This window comes from Bos grunniens, chromosome 2 (genome assembly GCF_055505025.1).
Source record: "Bos grunniens cultivar Pamir isolate PY7600 chromosome 2, Bosgru_T2T1.0, whole genome shotgun sequence".
NCBI lineage: Eukaryota > Metazoa > Chordata > Mammalia > Artiodactyla > Bovidae > Bos > Bos grunniens.
The window spans coordinates 20,972,149-20,993,060 of NC_141166.1; the positions used below are offsets into that span (position 1 = coordinate 20,972,149).

Sequence of the window (20,912 nt, forward strand, 5' to 3'; positions counted from 1 at the left end):
AGGGACCCTGGTGAGATGGCTGTGGATTTTAATGAAAAATAATCATTATCTGCCTGCCAGCAAAAAGAGAAAAGAACATGTAGGTCCCAGAGTAGTTTAGGAGAGTCACTTCCAGTCGAAAAGGTGGTGGTGGTTTGGGGGCTTGTTCAAGGGCCCAAGGGCTGGCTGGTCACCCCAGTGGTGCACGTGGCAGTGTACGCCCAGGGCCTGTGTGATATGCTGCCTGTGTGTACAGATGGCACAACTAGATCTGGTCTGTGGGGCAGGCTGAGCCAGGAGACTGCCACCTGCCAGGGGCCACCGTGGCTCAGCAGTGACCAGAGGCTAAAGTTCAGTGCTCAGCTCACCTGTCAGCAGGAGCTCACCCTCCTAGGAGCACTCCCAGGCTCCAAATCTCTGTTGATTCATTCAGCCTCCCTTGTTACTTGCAGCATCTTCATTGTAGATTTCAAGTCATGGTAGCCTGATAGGCTGAATTTTGTTTGGAGACCATCTTTTTTTTTCCTTTTTTCCCCCTCTTTCATCCTATTGCCTGCTGCAGTGTTTTTATACCTTTTTAAAAATGGTGATGGAGCATGGAAGTAATATGTGAGAATTGCTGCCACAGGAACAACTTTTGAAAGGGTTGTCATATTTGGAAAACACAGAAAGGGGAAAGATAAGCATATTCTTTCAAAACTGCCAACTCAGAAAATCAATGTGATTCATATCCTCAGGTTAGATTCACTGAAGCAAAGGGAAGTTTAAAATACTCTTTAGGAGGAGGAGAATTTTGTGTGGAGTCCAAATGGAATGATAAATGGATAAAGTAGCAAGAGAACAGCTTTATCAGGATGGTGCATTGCCATGAAGTCTGTGGGCATCCCAGACAGAACAGGTGTTCTATGATGACATAAACAGGTGAGTTTATTATGAGGGATGTGATTAGATATTTAGTTCTCTTCTTTCCTCTGCAACATCTAACCAAGTGGCTATATGCAGTAATGTAATGTAAAGTCCTGGTCATAAAGTTAACCCTTGAACAACATGGTTTTGTGCTGCATAGGTGTGCTTGGTCATAGACTTTTTTCAGTGGTAAGTACTACAGTAGAATACAGTCTGTTCGGTTGTATCCATGGATCCAGAATCGTGAATAGAGTAGAACAGTGGACCACAGAAAGCCAACTATAACTTCTACTCTGATTTTCAACTGTGTGAAAAGATGGCATCCCTAACCCCCTGTGGTTCAAGGATCAACTGTATTGATGAACTGATAATCCAAACTAAAGTTTTGGAAGAAACAGGCATACTCTGCAGTGCACTTTGATACTTAGTGTTTTTTATGAAACATTTTTTTTAATTCTATTGACAACCCACTAGAATTTTTTGACACTGACCATCTGAAAGACACAGTTCTAAAATAAATTGGAATTGGAATTCTGAGGATATAGCCAAGCAGTCTCAACACAGTATGAAAGGAAAGATTATTGACCTTGTAATTAGAAAAACTGAGTCCAAGTCCAGGTTTCGATGTTGGTTAAACATGAAAACCAGTGCAAATCTTGTCTCTGGCCCTTGGTTTCATTACATATAAAACAAGGACAATACCACCTCCTTTATCTAATTCATAAAATTTTCAGAAAAAAATTGAAATAATTGGCAGCCACTGAGGAAAACAATATGGAGAATCCTTTAAAACTAAAAATAGAATTACTGTATGATCCAGCAATTTCATTCCTGGGTATATAATCCAGAAAAAAATAAAAATACTAATTCAAAATGACACATGCATCCCAGTGTTTAGAGTGGCACTCTTTATAATAGCTAAGACATGGTAGCAGCCCAAGTACCCATCAACAGACAATTGAATTAAGAAGATGTGGTGTGCATATGTGCAATGGAATATTACCCATAGAAATACTACCATCTGCAGCAACATGAATGGACAGTATTATGCTTGGTGAAATAAGTCAGACTAAAACATGCTACATGATACCACTTGCATGTGGAATCCAAAAATTTATACAAATGAATGTGTATACAAAATAGAAACAGACTCAGACATAGAAAACAAGCTTCTGGTCACCAAAGGAGAAAGGCAAGTAGGGAGGGACAAACTAGGAGTATGGGATTAACAGATAAAAACTACTATACATAAAATAGATAAGCAATAGGGATTTACTGTATACCACAGGGAGCTATATTCAGTATCTTCTAATAATCTATAATGCAAAATAATCTGAAAAAGGAAATATATGTATATAACTGAATCACTTTGCTGTACACTTAAAACACACAATATTTTAAAGTGACTGTACTTCGGTTTAAAAAAATAATTTTCCAGATGTAAAAATTGTACAAAGAAATTGCATAAGTAACTTGATTATCATAGTCATAGCCATGATGACAGTAAATAGTAGCATGTCAATAAGATAAAAATATAGTGACCAAAAACTTCCAATCATTGTGAGACCAGTAGCCTCAGGTTTCTCCAGGAGGAGAGCGAGGATTTGGGTGATAACCAGGTGGTTTGGTTGGAATCCTAGAGCTCATATCAATAGCGCTTTCCAGGGTAGCTGGCAAGGAAATGAGGAGGTGGTGGAAATGGTGCCATGGAAGTAGGAAGCATTACCCATCAGAGAAAAGGAAGATATAACCTTGGAACCAACAAACCCAACCCTGAATTCAGCTTTAGCCTTTTATAGTTGAGTGCCCATGAGCTTTGGGGAGGCTCAGTTTCTGTGTCTGAGCAATTGGGGGACATGTATATATTTTATATATATATAAAATGTATAATACATAAATTACAATTTTATATTATAAATATATCATATAAATACACAATTTGATAAAATATATAATATGTTTACATTGTTATTTAAATATATACATTAAAATATATAACATATAATAAAATATGTGGGTATATATATATATTAATAGCTGTGGCAACTAAAGGAGCCAGTTGTTGTTCAGTCACTAAGTTATGTCTGACTCTGCAACCCCATGGATGGCAGCATGCCAGGCTTTCCTGTCCTTCACTATCTCCTGGAGTTTGCTCAAATTCGTGTCCAGTGAATTGGTGATGCTATCTAAAAATCTCATCCTCTGCTGCCCTCTTCTCCTTTGCCTTCAATCTTTCCCAGCATCTAAGTCTTTTCCAGTGAGTTGGCTCTCTGCATCAGGTGGCCAAAGTATTGTAGCTTCAGCTTCAGCATGAGTCCTTCCAGTGAATATTCAGTGTTGATTTCCTTTAGGATTGACTGGTTTGATCTCCTTGCAGTCCAAGGGCCTCTCAAGAGTCTTCTTCAGCACCACAATTCGAAAGCATCAATTCTTGTAGGTCTTCATAGAACCGTTCAACTTCAGCTTCTTCAGCATTACTGGTTGGGGCATAGACTTGGATTACTGTGATATTGAATGGTTTGCCTTGGAAACAAACAGAGATCATTCTTTCGTTTTTGAGATTGCATCCAGGTACTGCATTTCGGACTCTTTTGTTGACCATGATGGCCACTCCATTTCTTCTGAGGGATTCCTGCCCGCAGTAGTAGATATAATGGTCATCTGAGTTAAATTCACCCATTCCAGTCCATTTGAGTTCGCTGATTCCTAGAATGTCGACATTCACTCGTGCCATCTCTTGTTTGACCACTTCCAATTTCCCTTGATTCATGGACCTGACATTCCAGGTTCCTATGCAATATTGCTCTTTACAGCATTGGACCTTGCTTCTATCACCAGTCATATCCACAGCTGGGTATTGTTTTTGCTTTGGCTCCATCCCTTCATTCTTTCTGGAGTTATTTCTCCACTGATCTCCAGTAGCATATTGGGCACCTACTGACCTGGGGAGTTTCTCTTTCAGTATCCTATCATTTTGCCTTTTCATACTGTTCATGGGGTTCTCAAGCCAAGAATACTGAAGTGGTTTGCCATTCCCTTCTCCAGTGGACCACATTCTGTCAGATCTCTCCACCATGACCCGCCCGTCTTGGGTTGCCCCATGGGCATGGCTTAGTTTCATTGAGTTAGACAAGGCTGTGGTCCTAGTGTGATTAGATTGATTAGTTTTCTGTGAGTATGGTTTCAGTGTGTTTGCCCTCTGATGCCCTCTTGCAACACCTACCATCTTACTTGGGTTTCTCTTACCTTGGGCATGGGGTATCGCTTCAGGGCTGCTCCAGCAAAGCGCAGCCAATGCTCCTTACCTTAGATGAGGGGTATCTCCTCACCACTGCCCTTCCTGACCTTCAACGTGGGATAGCTCCTCTAGGCCCTCCTGTGCCCATGCAGCCACGGCGTGGGGTTGGTCCAAATTTGGCCTTGGAATACAGAATGAAGCAGGGCAAAGACTAATAGAGTTTTGCCAAGAAAATGCACTGGTCATAGCAAACACCTTGTTCCAACAACACAAGAGAAGACTCTATACATGGACATCACCAGGTGGTCAACACTGAAATCAGATTGATTATATTCTTTGCAGCCAAAGATGGAGAAGCTCTATATAGTCAGCAAAAACAAGACCAGGAGCTGACTGTGGCTCAGACCATGAACTCCTTATTGTCAAATTCAGACTTAAATTGAAGAAAGTAGAGAAAACCACTAGACCATTCAGGTATGACCTAAATCAAATCCCTTACGATTATACAGTGGAAATGAGAAATAGATTTAAGGGCCTAGATCTGATAGATAGAGTGCCTGATGAGCTATGGAATGAGGTTTCTGACATTGTACAGGAGACAGGGATCAAGACCATCCCCATGGAAAAGAAATGCAAAAAAGCAAAATGGCTGTCTGGGGAGGCCTTACAAATAGCTGTGAAAAGAAGAGAAGTGAAAAGCAAAGGAGAAAAGGAAAGATATAAACATCTGAATGCAGAGTTCCAAAGAATAGCAAGAAGAGATAAGAAAGCCTTCTTCAGCGATCAATGCAAAGAAATAGAGGAAAACAACAGAATGGGAAAGACTAGAGATCTCTTCCAGAAAATCAGAGGTACCAAAGGAACATTTCATGCAAAGATGGGCTCGATAAAGGACAGAAATGGTATGGACCTAACAGAAGCAGAAGATATTAAGAAGAGATGGCAAGAATACACAGAAGAACTGTACAAAAAAGATCTTCACGACCCAGATAATCACGATGGTGTGGTCACTGACCTAGAGCCAGACATCCTGGAATGTGAAGTCAAGTGGGCCTTAGAAAGCATCATTACGAACAAAGCTAGTGGAGGTGATAGAATTCCAGTTGAGCTATTCCAAATCCTGAAGGATGATGCTGTGAAAGTGCTGCACTCAATATGCCAGCAAATTTGGAAAACTCAGCAGTGGCCACAGGACTGGAAAAGGTCAGTTTTCATTCCAATCCCAAAGAAAGGCAATGCCAAAGAATGCTCAAACTACCACACAATTGCACTCATCTCACATGCTAGTAAAGTAATGCTTAAAATTCTCCAAGCCAGGCTTCAGCAATATGTGAACCGTGAACTTCCTGATGTTCACGCTGGTTTTAGAAAAGGCAGAGGAACCAGAGATCAAATTGCCAACATCCGCTGGATCATGGAAAAAGCAAGAGAGTTCCAGAAAAACATCTATTTCTGCTTTATTGACTATGCCAAAGCCTTTGACTGTGTGGATCACAATAAACTGTGGAAAATTCTGAAAGGAATGGGAATACCAGACCACCTGGTCTGCCTCTTGAGAAATTTGTATGCAGGTCAGGAAGCAACAGTTAGAACTGGACATGGAACAACAGACTGGTTCCAAATAGGAAAAGGAGTACATCAAGGCTGTATATTGTCACCCTGCTTATTTAACTTATATGCAGAGTACATCATGAGAAACGCTGGACTGGAAGAAACACAAACTGGAATCAAGGTTGCTGGGAGAAATATCAATAACCTCAGATATGCAGATGACACCACCCTTATGGCAGAAAGTGAAGAGAAACTAAAAAGCCTCTTGATGAAGGTGAAAGTCGAGAGTTCAAAAGTTGGCTTAAAGCTCAACATTCAGAAAACGAAGATCATGGCATCTGGTCCCACCACTTCATGGAAAATAGATGGGCAAACAGTGGAAACAGTGTCAGACTTTATTTTTCTGGGCTCCAAAATCACTGCAGATGGTGACTGCAGCCATGAAGTTAAAAGACGCTTACTCCTTGGAAGGAACGTTATAACCAACCTAGATAGCATATTCAAAAGCAGAGACATTACTTTGCCAATAAAGGTTCATCTAGTCCAGGCTATGGTTTTTCCTGTGGTCATGTATGGATGTGAGAGTTGGACTGTGAAGAAGGCTGAGCGCCGAAGAATTGATGCTTTTGAACTGTGGTGTTGGAGAAGACTCTTGAGAGTCCCTTGGACTGCAAAGAGATCCAACCAGTCCATTCTGAAGGAGATCAGCCCTGGGATTTCTTTGGAAGGAATGATGCTAAAGCTGAAACTCCAGTACTTTGGCCACCTCATGCGAAGAGTTGACTCATTGGAAAAGACTCTGCTGCTGGGAGGGATTGGGGGCAAGAGGAGAAGGGGACGACAGAGGGTGAGATGGCTGGATGGCATCAATGACTCGATGGACGTGAGTCTGAGTGAACTCCAGGAGTTGGTGATGGACAGGGAGGCCTGGCGTGCTGCGATTCATGGGGTCGCAAAGAGTCCGACACGACTGAAGCGAATGAACACGCACACAATAAATGGTAAACAATGGGCCAATGGACATGTGAAAGTAAGTAAAACATCAGCTAGTGAGTCTCTGGTGTACAGGCATACCCCAGAGATACTGCAAGTCTTTCAGACCACCACAGCAAAGCAAATATTACAATAAAGTGAGTCACACACTTTTTGGTTTCCCATTGCATATAAAATTGTGTTTACATTGCACTGTAGTCTATTATCTCTGCAAGACCATTATGTCTAACAAAGATCTGATCTGATCAAGGGATTAGTGGGTGGGGCAGGGTTTGAGAGTCTTATCTGAAACATCAGACTGTCTTCCACCTGTCTCCTACATTCCAGGGCTTAGAGGACCAGCAAAGAACTTCAGGGTAATAGGTCTATGTGTAGGTTTGGGAACTCTCCCTAGTTGATTTCTGCCCACTTCCTTCCCAACCCTGTGGCATGGAGCAGCTCGGCCCAGTGCATGGATAAGGAACCAGGGGTCCTTGGGGCTCTGGCATCAGCATCACTCAGCACCTATAAATGTAGGTTCATGGGCCTCACTAGACTTACTGAATGAATCACACACACTTAAGGGCTGGAGTCCAGGAAGTCATATTTTCACCAAACCCCCAGTTATTCTGATGCTAATCAAGTTCACAGGCATAGTAAGTGGCCAGAATAGGGAAGGGCTATGCAATGAGGCAAGTGCTTGACAAGATGACCTGGAAAAGGGGGCGAGGGGTGGGAGGAAGGAAGGATGTGAGGAGTAAGGACTGTGGGGGTAGAACAGCCAGACATTAGCAGCCAAGAGTCCTAGAGTGCCCCAGTGGCAGGCAGACAGAGAGGGTGAGTGCAGAGGAAACACTTCAGGCTCACAGCAGGTTAGTATCTTTCCTGTGAATTGTGTTGGAGAACTTAACCATGTCCAAGACCACCAAAACACATGTCCCCTTTACAGGGGAAAATTTGATGCAAAATTATGAAGGCATGAGCTCATTGTAATCCACATGAAAAAGCAAGATGTTCTCAAATGTGGCTGCCGTAAAATAAAGGCTTTGTTCTTGTTTTTCTGAGCATTGGCGGATGAGATCCTTCACCGGAGTTTTTGTCTGAAATTTGAATTTCAAGCAATGTTATTGGTGAGCTGGCAAAAGAAGTATGAACTTGTATGAATGATCAGTAAGCTACCTGCCCCCTTGAGTGGTGTGAAACTGCAGACTTAGAGATGAGATGGGGCCCATCATAAAAAAAAGGGGAAGAACAGTCTGAGACATGCTGCATTCTTTTCACAACACAGAGTTACACCAAGATGGAAAAGAAGGGAAACAAGAAAATGATGGCAAGTCAGAGCTTTACCAGCTCAATTTTTTAACCGAAGAGTTACTAATTCCCAGATCATAGACACATAAAAATAATGTGGATGTCTGTTTTGTGTCAAGCACAATACTAAGCAAGGAAAGAGTCTGATGGAGAGAAATTGGGTAAATAAATACCTTCAGCATATTAAGTAAGATTTCAGAGTCAGAAGTTTCTGTGCAAAGTGTACTAGGCAGATTATAGAAACTTGGACCAAGTCAGTCTCTGTTCTAGGTTTGACCTCCTAGAAGGTCTTGCACAGACTGACTTCCTTTTATTGCACTTACTTACGCTTTGAAGATTCTGCGTTTTTACAAATGGAAGATTTGTGGCAACCCTGCCTCGAGCAAGTCTATCCACAGCGTTTTCCCCAACATCATTTGCTCGCTTCCTGTCTCTGTGTCCAAACTACCCCACAGTTGCACTCATCTCGCACGCTAGTAAAGAAATGCTCAAAATTCTCCAAGCCAGGCTTCAGCAATATGTGAACCGTGAACTTCCACATGTTCAAGCTGGTTTTAGAAAAGGCAGAGGAACCAGAGATCAAATTGCCAACATTCTCTGGATCATCAGAAAAGCAAAAGAGTTCCAGAAAAACATCTATTTCTGCTTTATTGACTATGCCAAAGCCTTTGACTGTGTGGGTCACAATAAACTGTGGAAAATTCTGAAGGAGATGGACATACCAGACCATCTGATCTGCCTCTTGAGACACCTGTATGCAGGTCAGGAAGCAACAGTTAGAACTGGACATGGAACAACAGACTGGTTCCAAATAGGAAAAGGAGTATGTCAAGGCTATATATTGTCACCCTGCTTATTTAACTTATGTGCAGAGTACATCATGAGAAACACTGGGCTGGAGGAAGCACAAGCTGGAATCAAGATTGCCGGGAGAAATATCAATAACCTCAGATATGCCAATGACACCACCCTTATGGCAGAAAGTGAAGAAGAACTAAAGAGCCTCTTGATGAAAGTCAAAGAGGAGAGTGAAAAGTTGGCTTAAAGCTCAACATTCAGAGAACTAAGATTATGGCATCTGGTCCCATCACTTCATGGGAAATAGATGGGGAAACAGTGGAAACAGGGTCAGATTTTATTTTGGGGGGCTCCAAAATCACCAAAGATGGTGACTGCAGCCATGAAATTAAAAGATGCTTACTCCTTGAAAGGAAAGTTATGACCAACCTAGACAGCATATTAAAAAGCAGAGACATTACTTTGTCAACAAAGGTCCATCTAGTCAAGGCTATGGTTTTTCCAGTAGTCATGTATGGATGTGAGAGTTGGACTATAAAGAAAGCTCAGTGCCGAAGAATTGATGCTTTAGAACTGTGGTGTTGGAGAAGACTCTTAAGAATCCCTTGGACTGCAAGCAGATACAACCAATCCATCCTAAAAGAGATCAGTCCTGGGTGTTCATTGGAAGGACTGATATTGAAGCTGAAACTCCAGTGCTTTGGCCACTTGATGTGAAGAACTGACTCTTTGGAAAAGACCTGGATGCTGGGAAAGCTTGAGGGCAGAAAGAGAAGGGGACGACAGAGGATGAGATGGTTGGATGGCATCACGGACTCAATGGACATGGGTTTGGGTAGACTCTGGGAGTTGGTGATGGACAGAGAGGCCTGGCATCCTGCAGTTCATGGGATCACAAAGAGTCAGACGCGACTGAGTGACTGAACTGAACTGAGCTGTCTCTGTGTCACCTTTTGGTAATTCTCACAATATTTCAGACTTTTTCATTTTTATAATGTTTTTCATGGTGACCTGTGACTAGTGATCTTGGATGGTAGTGGGGCAGAAAGATTATTACGATTCACAGAAGGCTGTAATGGTGGTTAGCATTTTTTGGCAATGAAGTATTTTTTAATGAAGTTATGCACAGTGCTTTGTTAGACATAATGGTCTTGCAGAGATAATAGACTACAGTGCAATGTAAACACAATTTTATATGCAATGGGAAACCAAAAAGTGTGTGACTCACTTTATTGTAATATTTGCTTTGCTGTGGTGGTCTGAAAGACTCGCAGTATCTCTGGGGTATGCCTGTACACCAGAGATTCACTAGCTGATGTTTTACTTACTTTCACATGTCCATTGGCCCATTGTTTACCATTTATTGTGTGCGTGTTCATTCGCTTCAGTCATGTCCAACTCTTTGGGACCCCATGGACCGCAGCCTGCCAGGTGTCTCTGCCCGTGGGATTCTCTCAGCAAGAATACTGGTGTGGGTTACTATGCCCTCCTTCAGGAGAGCTTCCTGACCCAGGGATCAAACCCACACCTCTTGCATTACATAAGTATTCTTTACCACTGAGCCTCTGGGGAAGCCCTTACCCTTTATTGCATGCTAAGTCACTTCAGTTGTGTCTGACTCTTTCTAAACCTGTGGACTGTAGCCCACCAGGCTCCTCTGTCCATGGGATTCTCCAGGCAAGAATACTGGAGTGGGTTGCCGTGCCCTTACCCTTTATTAGTAGCTACTTATTACCAGGATTATGATGGAGAGCACTAATGAAGTGGGCCTCTACTCCCAGCAATAATGAGTAAGAAGTTTGTTGATAAAGTAGGGTTGACTGGCTTCCGTAAGAAATATTTGAAAGCAGTTAATCACTCACCTTTTCAGGTCAGCTTGAGATAGAGGAAACTTTGTCCTCTCATAAAACATTTAGAAATCAGCTCTTCATGATATCCAGAATGCCAGAAAGAATAAACCTCAGTTCATTTTGGTTTTGTTTTCACTTGATCAGCCATGAGTTGTTTCCAGACTTCAGAGAGCCAGTCTTGGATTTATCCCACTGTGATCCTCTGCCTGTTTGGATTTTTCTCCATGATGAGACCCTCAGAACCCTTTCTTATGGTGTATTTATCTGGACCAGATAAAAACCTGACCAGTGCAGAGGTGAGTTAATATCCATACGAACCTTAATGTTGTTTAATCTTACAGGACTTACACAAGGACATAGAGTCAGGGTGTCATTCAACTGGAAATAAGATTAATATACTGACCTCAGTGAATCCCATTTTCATGGTATTTGTTATTTTATAGAACTGTTCAAACCACTCTTCGCTCCTCACACTTGCAAAGATGGGAAACCTAAACACATCACATGTATAATAAATATTTTCACTTTTACAGAGTTCTAACATTAGACTTAATGCATGGGAACATGTCAAGTCTCATTGATTCTGTTACACTTATCCTAAAATACAATCACTGCCAGGCACAGGATCTAGTCCTAATAAACTTTTAATTTGCTGGGGTATAAGCAGAATATATTTTTTTTAATTGTAGCATTTCTTTGAAAGTGTTGAGAGTGTTAGTTACTCAGTCGTGTCCAACTCTTTGCCACCCCATGGACTGTAGCCCACCCAGCTTCTCTGTCCATGGAATTCTCCAAGCAAGAATACTGGAGTAGGTTGCCATTCCCTTCTCCAGGGGATCTTCCCTACCCAGGGATTGAACCCAGGTCTCCTGCATTGCAGGCAGATTCTTCACTATCTGAGCCACCAGTGAAGCCTTTCCTTAGGACACTTAATTTTGAAAAACTGTTTATCAGAAGATGAGACATTAACAGTTTATCTCCCAGCTTTATCTTCCCTGGAAGTCCCAATTCTCTAATTCAAAAGGTCCACCGCTTTTTTTTTTTTTTATAACAAGGAAGTGCCCTGACCCCGTTGAAGAATTACCCTAGGCTAGTTCTGTAGTCTCCAGTCCTAGCTAAAAAGACACTGCAGACTGTGAGGCTTCACTTGAAAGGGTCATTGATGCTGTTTTATTTGGTGATGAAGCAATAAGGACAGAAGGGCAAGTTTATTCTGCTGCACTGTAAATCACTTAGGGGCAGGTCTGTTTCAGAGTTTCCGAGACAGGAACGTGACTGTTAAGACAAAGCAGACCACAGACAGCGGTCCAGAATCGGCCAGCGAACCCCAAGCCTCTACTTCTGCAACCATTATGGACCAGTGAAAAAGTGTTAGTCGCTCAGTGATGGCCGACTCTTTGCAGTCCAATGGACTGTAGCCTGCCAGGCTCCTCTGTCCGTGGAATTCTCTGGCAAGAGTACTGGAGTGGGTTGCCATGCCCTTCTCCAGGGAATCTTGCTGACCCAGGTCTCCCACATTGCAGGCAGATTCTTTACTGTATGAGCCACCAGGGAGCTGCTGTGGACTAGCTAGACTGCAAAGGTGCAGCCCAGTCCCACTAGCCTTTCAAATCACTGAACTTCCCCTCTTGTCACTGACACGGGAACCCATTGAGGTTGCTGGAGGAAGCAGAGGGGCACAGAAGAGAGGCTGCTGTGGCTGACCTACACCTGTACCCACCATGCCCCAAAGACCAACAACTTCCTCAGTGCTTTCCATGAATGAACAGTGAGGTCCCCTGCATTTCTGACTAAATCCACGAGATAACTCATATTATGCTGAGACTGAGAATTGAGTAAACAGATAAATCAACAGAACTGAAGAGAAACGGGGTTGGAAGCCCATACAATTTGTCCAGGAAGGAGACAAAATGTGTTACTGTTCCCACATCGTAATTCTGCCGGGTGATTTACTCTTTGCTGTCTTCCTGTGTGTGTTCATTCAGACTTGCACGGGCTATTTTTTTGCCATGATAGTGAATCAACACAAAGATAAAGGTTGCTGAATTCTTCTAACGCTGTAGCTGCTTTATGAAGTGTTGTTAATCTTCAGGCAAGACAAGGATAGTATTTTTTTTAATAGCCTGAAAAGCCCACAAGTCTGTTGAACAATTTTTAACTAGTTTGCAGGCATATCTCAGAGACATTACTTGGTTACAGACACAGTAAAGCAAACAATGCAATAAAGTGAGTCACATGAATTTTTTTTATTTCCAAGTGCGTAAAACAGTTATGTTTATACCATACTAATCCCTGGTGGCTCAGACAGTGGAGAATCCTCCTGCAATTCAGGAGACCTGGGTTCGATCCCTGGGTCTGATCCCTGGGTCAGGAAGATCCCCTGGAGAAGGGAATGATTACCCACTCTAGTATTCTTACTGGATAATTCCATGGACAGAAGAACCTGGTGGGCTACAGACCATGGGGTTGCAGAGTTGGACATGACTGAGCAAGTAATGGTCTCAGCTGAGCATGACTTTCGCTCAAAGACTATTAAATATGCAATAGCATTATGCCACAAAATAGTATATACCTTAATTGAAAAATATTTTATTGCTAAAAAAATGCCAAAACAATTACAATAGTAACATCAAGGATCATTGATCATAGATTCCATAACAAACATAATAACAATGGAAAAGCTTTAAATATTGAAAGAACTACCAAAATATGACCAAACTAAACTAAATAAAATGAGCAAATGCTGCTGGAAAAATGGCACCAATAGTCTTGCCCAATGCAGGTTGCCACAAACCTTTAATTTGTAAAAAATAAATGAATAAAAAGAACAAAAAGTAAAAAGCACAGTATCTGCAAAACACAATAAAATGAGCTATGCCTGGACTCTAGTGTGTATACAGTTAGTGTAGTTCACATTGGGCTTCCCTGGTGGCTCAGTGGAAAAGAAACTACTTGCCAGCACAGAAGATGCAGGTTCGATCCCTGGGTCGGGAAGATCCCCTGGAGAAGGACATGGCAACCCATTCCACTATTCTTGCCTCAGAAATCCCATGGATAAGAAGAGCCTGGTGGACTACAGTCCATAGGGTCTTGAAAGAGTCAGACATGACTTGGCAACTAACCCACAAAGTTCCGAGTGCACGTGAAGCTGATATATTCTTGTATTGAAATGCATGTAGATGTATAAAGTGGGTTTTTGAGGGGGTGGGGGAGTTGTCCTTTCCTAGGGTTTCCTTGAAAATCAGTGTTCTATTCTGTTTTCTCGTCATATGAAGATACCTGTCTAATCAGGGCTTCCCTGCTGGCTCAGATGGTAAAGAATCTGCCTGCAATGCAGGAGACCTGGGTTCAATCCCTGGGTTGGGAAGATCTCCTGAAGAAGGGTGTGGGTCCCTTCTCCAGTATTCTTGTCTGGAAACTCCCCACAGACAGAGGAACCTGGCGAGCTACAGTCCATGGGGGTCACAAAGAGTCAGACACGACTGAGCGACTAAGCACGGCACCCTATCTGATTAGATACAAAGTTTTATATTGGGCAAGCCACATGGATCAACACTTTAGTAATACACAAGTCTGAGAAAGGTAACCCTCCTCACTTCCCAGTGCTTCGTGGTCACAGAATCCATTTTCCACCTCTGCAGCTCACAAATGAGATCTTCCCCGTGTGGACCTACTCTTACCTGGCACTACTGCTTCCAGTCTTTGTCCTCACGGATTATGTCCGCTACAAGCCAGTCATCATCCTCCAGGGCATTAGCTTCATCATTTGCTGGCTGCTGCTCTTGTTTGGCCAAGGAGTCAGGACCATGCAGGTGCTGGAATTCTTCTATGGGATGGTCACCGCCACTGAGGTGGCATACTATGCCTACATTTACAGCGTGGTCAACCCGGAGCACTACCAGAAGGTGAGCGGCTACTGCAGGAGTGTCACGCTGGTGGCCTACACGGCAGCCTCCGTGCTGGCCCAGCTCTTGGTATCCCTGGCCGGCCTGTCCTACTTTTACCTCAACGTCATATCCTTGGCCTCTGTCTCCGTGGCCTTCCTCTTCTCACTTTTCCTACCCATGCCTAAGAAGAGCATGTTTTTTCATGCAAAACCCAGCCAAGAAGCCCTTCCAAAGCCACCAGGAACGGACGCTGTCTCAGAGGAACCTCAAAAGAATCACAAACCAGTGGGAAAAGTAGTGTTCACTGATTCAGGGAACCCAGATGATGACCAGGTGACCAACCCAAAGCCAGGAAATGTAGCTCTGAGAGTTTTTGTGCAGTGGTTACAAGATTTGAAGCAGTGTTACTCCTCAAAACATCTTTTTTACTGGTCCCTATGGTGGGCTTTTTCCACAGCAGGTTATAACCAGGTTTTGAACTATGTTCAAGTCCTGTGGGATTACAAAGCACCGTCCCAGAGTTCAGTATATAATGGAGCAGTAGAAGCTATTGCAACCTTTGGAGGTAAGTAAACATTGATCTATCTTCCTTTCTTGCCCAATCCCCACCCCCTCCACCCCTGCAAACTAAATTCATTTCTCCAGTTGCTGAATTCTCCACAGTGGTAAATTAAGTCTGTTCAGAAGGCATATTAACCATTTTCAGAAATAGAAGGCAATGGGGGAAAAAGACACGACATTTCTGTTTAATGTGTTACAGGAAACTCAAGAGTTCAGGATTCAACACCAAGTGATTACATTCTAACCAGATTCCTAAAATTCCGTTTCCTCATCAAGAAAAGTGTTAATAGTGCCCTCTTTTCTTTCAGGATTGTTTTTAATATCAAAAAGAAAATGGACATTGTGTATTAATATATAAACAAGGTGTTCTGTTATCTTAGAAAATGAACTGAAATAGTAAGACTTCCAAATTTTCACTGGAAGGGTTTTTGTTAATAAAGAATTTGATTTAGCTAGTCCCGGTCTTTAACCAATTCCAGGTTCTACACCACACATTTCCAAAATTAGCTTTCTTACGAGATTGAAATCAGAAGTGGAAGGTATTTGAGAGTCAAGATTCTAATATCAGAAGTCTGCCTTTGAAGTTCACTCTGCAATAAATATTTATATCCTGGTTAACAGAAACTTAAATTCAGCTAAGACTTTGAAGATATTTTCTAGGAAGTAGGAGATTTCCACAACCTCCTTTACAAAAAAATTTCAGAAACTTCATGTGGCATCCATTGTACTATTGTTTCCCTTTTAAGAAGACTTACATTTAAACTCCTAGAAACCAGGGCAGTCTTGGAATTGGTTCACTGAAATTATTTATTCCACATTTCAAGTTCTGAGAAGAAAAGTAATTTTATTTCTTTTGTAGTAATGGTTCTTGCCTACATCACATATGGAAAAGTTAGTCAAATCTCAGTAATTCAAAACATAAATACCTCTCACTTCCTTAAAGAGAACTATAATTACTAACCCTAATTTCTGTCAATTACTCAATCTCTTAAATTCTGTAACTTGTTCACCTCAAACCTGAAGTAGATTAAGCCAAATCTTGAAGACACTGGGATGGAGATTAGAAGAAAGATGAAGATTAGTACTAATGACTAAAACTTACTACCCAGTGCAATATATCTGTAACATACTGCTGAGAAAAACAACAAAGAAAGGCATATATGAACAGGCTAAGTGTACTGCCAGAACAATTGTTTCATCTTTATCTATCCCTGCCCTGAGCTTGTTATATTAAGCAACTGAGTTTATGTATCTTTTTTCCCCACTCTGATGATTAGGAACCTTTCTGGTCCCTCTGGAACCTTTCTGATGCATAGAACAGTGTTTGGCATATAGTTGATGCTAATTTAAAATGTGACAACTAAATGTTTGAAAGAATAGAAATTAAAGAGTAGCCAAGGGAAAACATGCTTGAGAAGTGGATAAATCCCCATTTAGGCGGGTCACATTATTTTCACAAATTGTGTAAGTAATATATTCCTCTTTCAGAATTGCCTGAAACCTGAATTCTTAAGACAGCATGTTAACATTTCACTGGATGTGTTGGATCTTCCTTAATGTTTCTTCTGTAGGGGCCCTGGCTGCCTTTGCGGTGGGTTATGTGAAAGTCAACTGGGATCTTCTGGGAGAGTTGGCTCTGGCCATCTTCTCAGTTGTCAATGCAGGCTCTCTGTTTCTCATGCATTACACGACCGACATATGGGCGTGCTACACTGGCTATTTGATATTCAAGACTGTCTACATGCTCCTTATCACCATAGCAGTGTAAGTATTACTTAGCATTTCTTCTCACTCCTGAAACAATACCATGTTCTCTTTTCTGTATTCCTATAATTCCATTGAGAACTTTGGAAGGATTTTAATCAATGCAATAGTAAATGTTGACTACTTCATACTAAATTAGGCACAGTTAAGCCATCTTTTCATTCAATTGTTTATCCATCGAATATTGCTGATATTAGTCAGCAAGGAAAAATGTTTTGTAAGTTCATAAACCAAAGGCATGTCACAGTGTCATTTATAATTTTTATTTCAAGCAATTTTCCGGTTTGCATAGTATGATGGAATTTGATTTGTGATTGAGATTTCGTCTCTAATTTCGCTTGGTTGCTAAAGCAATTCCAGGCATATACTTTTGTATGAAACAAAATATTCTCAGCCCGTCATAACAAGTTGGCTACTGAAAAAAAAGTAAATGCAAAAATCACGGGAAACTATAAATCCCAGTGATTTTTTTAATGATTAAAAGAATTTGGTTCCATATTTAAGTGCAGAGAAAGTTGAGTGTAGGAAATATGATTTGGTTTCACTGAAAGAGATAAGAAACATTTGAATTTCAAACACATGAAAGAAGTAGTATGAAATTTTAGGTTTTAATCTGTGAAAAATGCTTGATAAGTAATTGACAAAACACAGAAATATAAAGACCCTGAGAAAAGATCATGAAACATAGGAAAGAGATGAAATTTGTGGCATGCTCTTTTTTTTTTTTTTTCCACTGAACGGAATCAGGTTAATGTATCAAACTCATGTGTCTTGAGGTTTTTTTAATGTATTTTGTTAAGGTAGAATGACATTATTTCTTTTCATTTCAGGACTATTCAGAACCCAAAGCCTTTTACCTTCATTCCAAGGAAGAACTGCAAATATCATATATTTGCCAGCCTTTCAGAAGTGTTTTGTAATAAGACTTCAAAATTTATATAGTTATTAAAAAAAAAAAAGAAGTTAGTTATAGATTCACTCAGTTATACCACCAGTCATGGTTTGGATCTTCCAAAGAACAGTTCACCTACAAAACTTTAAAACTGCCGATAGAGTCAACAATAAAATGAATAGCTGACCCAAAAATTCCTTAGGTCGGATACTGCTGATTTTCATAAAAAATACACTGTGAAACAGTATCTAAGATCAGATAGCCTGCCATATTCTCAAGTTATGAGAACTAGAACATTTAGGTTTAATTTCCGAAAGTATTAAATTGGATAGGAGCAATTTTGCCGTATTTCCTGTAACTACATTTTAATTCAGCCTTTAAGTATGTATATGTTTTTTCTCTGCTCTACCTGTTTGTCTATACTGGAGGAGATTTAGACCAAAAGTGTTGTTAGTAAGACACTTTCTCTTCAGTCTCTGTCTTTTAAAGATAAGAATCCCATGTATGTTCATGTTTTAAAAGTTATTATGTGTTGAATGACAGGTTTCAGATCGCTGTTAATCTGAGTGTGGAACGCTATGCCCTGGTGTTTGGAATCAACACCTTCATTGCCCTGGTGATTCAGACTATTATAACTGTAATCGTAGTAGATCAGGGAGGACTGGGGCTTCCAATCAGCATTCAGGTATGTTGCAATACTTCCACTTACCTATTCATGTAATTGGGGGAACGTAGAATGAAAGGGCTTTGTTCAGCCTAACCACTGCCAGTATTTAATGTCTTGAATTCCTTGGCTAGGCAAATTTTAAAATAAGCCATTCCTTTAATTGCCAACTGTAAAATCAAGCAGAGTTTGAGCAGTAATCATTATAGGTTAGCATTCGCTTTGGCTCCTAAAGCCCCATCAAGTGGCGCTTACCATTGTGTCCCCCTTATGCCTCCTCCTCCTCCTGTGGTCTAGGGCCCAGGTTTACTAAGATGCCACTGGGGAGGAGCACATGCTTACCGAGTCTACTTCCCTTTTCCCTTTAGCACTGAGAGACTTGAAATTAGAACAGCATCACGTTTTACATATGGTTCCGAAATAAAGGGGATAAGGCAGGTGAAAAATAACCTGTGTTTATAATCCATTCCTGGAGACACTATATATGCACTGTTCTCCAAAAATGGACACATACATCAGTGGGATTTAGTGTGTTTGTTTTTTACCATTAGTGGTATCTGCTAGAATTTAACCCAAGCAATCTTGACTGTAGAGCCCACACTCTTAGTTACTGCATAGCTTATCCTTTCACACCTGGTTCTTCTAAAAGGGGAGAAGGAAGTTTTATGCAAATCTAAAAGATCTGTATTAAGACCCTAAGTCTCAGTAACCCCATAATCCAAGTAAATCAAGTGAATACACAAGCATCGCTGTGTATTATTAAGGACAGTCATATTTCATGTGTGTCTAATTCACTCTATTTGTTTTTCTCTAGTTTTTAGTTTATGGAAGTTACTTTGCAGCCATTGCTGGCATTTTCCTAATGAGAAGCATATACATTATCTACTCAGCCGCATGCCGAAAGAGAGTACAGAACTCTGCTGTTACAAGTCAGAACCAATATAGGCCACACCCAGAGGAACCAAAGAACGTCTAATGAGCAAAGCTCTAACCTCTGTCGACCACTGCAGCCTCTGAGCAAGGACTCTGCTGGTCACACTCACATATATACTGAGTGTCGTATCTTAACACCCTTCACAGGTCTAGATTCCAACGAACATTTTCAAAACCAGGAAAGGTCAGCTTTGGACTAGATACCTATGTGCCCAACTGACCTAGATGCAGCTGACCAGGGCTATCATCTCAATTCAACAGCCCATGTCGGGGAACTCCAGTGAATAGCCATGACTGGAAAATTCTGGTTTTGATCGCTTACAAGGATACGCACATGGTGTGGAAACAAACCATGAAAAAAACCCAGTCATCCTTAAGTTGATGTTCCCCAGCTGTGAACAAAAATACTAACTGAAGTGACCTTGTTCCTTTATTAGATATTTGTTTTATTTTACCAAAATAGGCAACACAGTGGACATTTTTTGTCACATGAACCGTTGTCCTTCTTCCATTAAATATATTTCTTTAAAACATACAGTTCCTTGAGAAAATTGTAAGACTTGGTCCCATTTGTAAGGGCTCCTTTTCTCTCCTGAGAACACAGTATTATTTGCTAGCTATTATCTGTTAATATCACCACTTAATTTTTTTCAAGATGACTTCTCACTTTGTGCTCTGCTGAGCTTTGTTGTTGAACCTCTACCTCAGGAGTAGCTTCAGACACTCCTGTGTGGCCACAGAATGACATTCATGCCAATTTCCAGTGGTCCCAGGAGAGGCAATAAACTTACTCCTGTCATGACTCCTGAAGACGGAAATGGCAACCCACTCCAGTATTCTTGCCTGGAGAATCCCATGGACAGAGGAGCCTGGTAGGCTGCAGTCCATGGGGTCACAAAGATTCGGACACAACTGAGCAACTATCACTTATCACTCACTGTCTTGACTCCAGAGAGGTGTTTTAATATCATGTCAGTGTGATGTCTGCCTAAAACAGAAAAACCTAAATAGACATTTTAGGGATTTCTAGAAGTATCTGTAAATAAGAAAATCTAATTTTTAGATTGGAGAAATTGTGCTAAATAAAACAGATGTGTGCAAAAAAAGAGCCTTTCTCATTTTTTGATGAATTGTGCTGAAAAATGTCTTGAGTTTGCATGTCCTTTGAAACTTCAACAACAGTCCCATTGAACAATCTGCCACTGGGAATAAAGAATGCTGATTCAATATTTGTCTTTCCAATAGACTTTTCTCCAAATCTCCAAATTCAGTCACTGGATGAAAAATTAAAATTCAGTCCAAAAATCAATATACTTGCTTAGTGGAGAAAGCTAATACATAATTATATCAAAAAGAAGGAAAGAATGACCACTGTTGTCCTTCTTGGTTATTGTAGTGAAGATGTTAGTCAACACAGTGAGATAACGAAAAGTCAAAAATTGGAAAGAAGGGGAATTCCCTGGGCGTCTGGTGGTTAGGTCTCTGCACTTTCACTGCCGAGGGCCCAGGTTTGACCCCTGATCTGGGAACTAAGATCCCACAAGCCATGCAGCATGCCGTAAAACAAAAAAAATTGAAAAGGAGGAAAGACTGTCGCAATTCCAGA

General features: G+C 41.1%; 1 protein-coding gene across 1 annotated transcript in view; it reads left to right on the forward strand.

Annotated features, from left to right (window-relative positions):
- The window catches only part of LOC147377733 (thiamine transporter 2-like), a 31,150-nt gene extending 10,738 nt beyond the window's left edge, over positions 1-20,412 (forward strand). Inside the window, exons 2-6 of the mRNA XM_086337567.1 lie at positions 10,750-10,901; positions 14,247-15,057; positions 16,625-16,817; positions 18,253-18,394; positions 19,188-20,412. Coding sequence (XP_086193693.1) covers positions 10,752-10,901; positions 14,247-15,057; positions 16,625-16,817; positions 18,253-18,394; positions 19,188-19,349 — 1,458 coding nt within the window. The 5' untranslated portion in view covers positions 10,750-10,751 and the 3' untranslated portion in view covers positions 19,350-20,412. The remainder of the gene's footprint in view (positions 1-10,749; positions 10,902-14,246; positions 15,058-16,624; positions 16,818-18,252; positions 18,395-19,187) is intronic.
- The last annotated feature ends 500 nt before the right edge of the window (positions 20,413-20,912 follow it).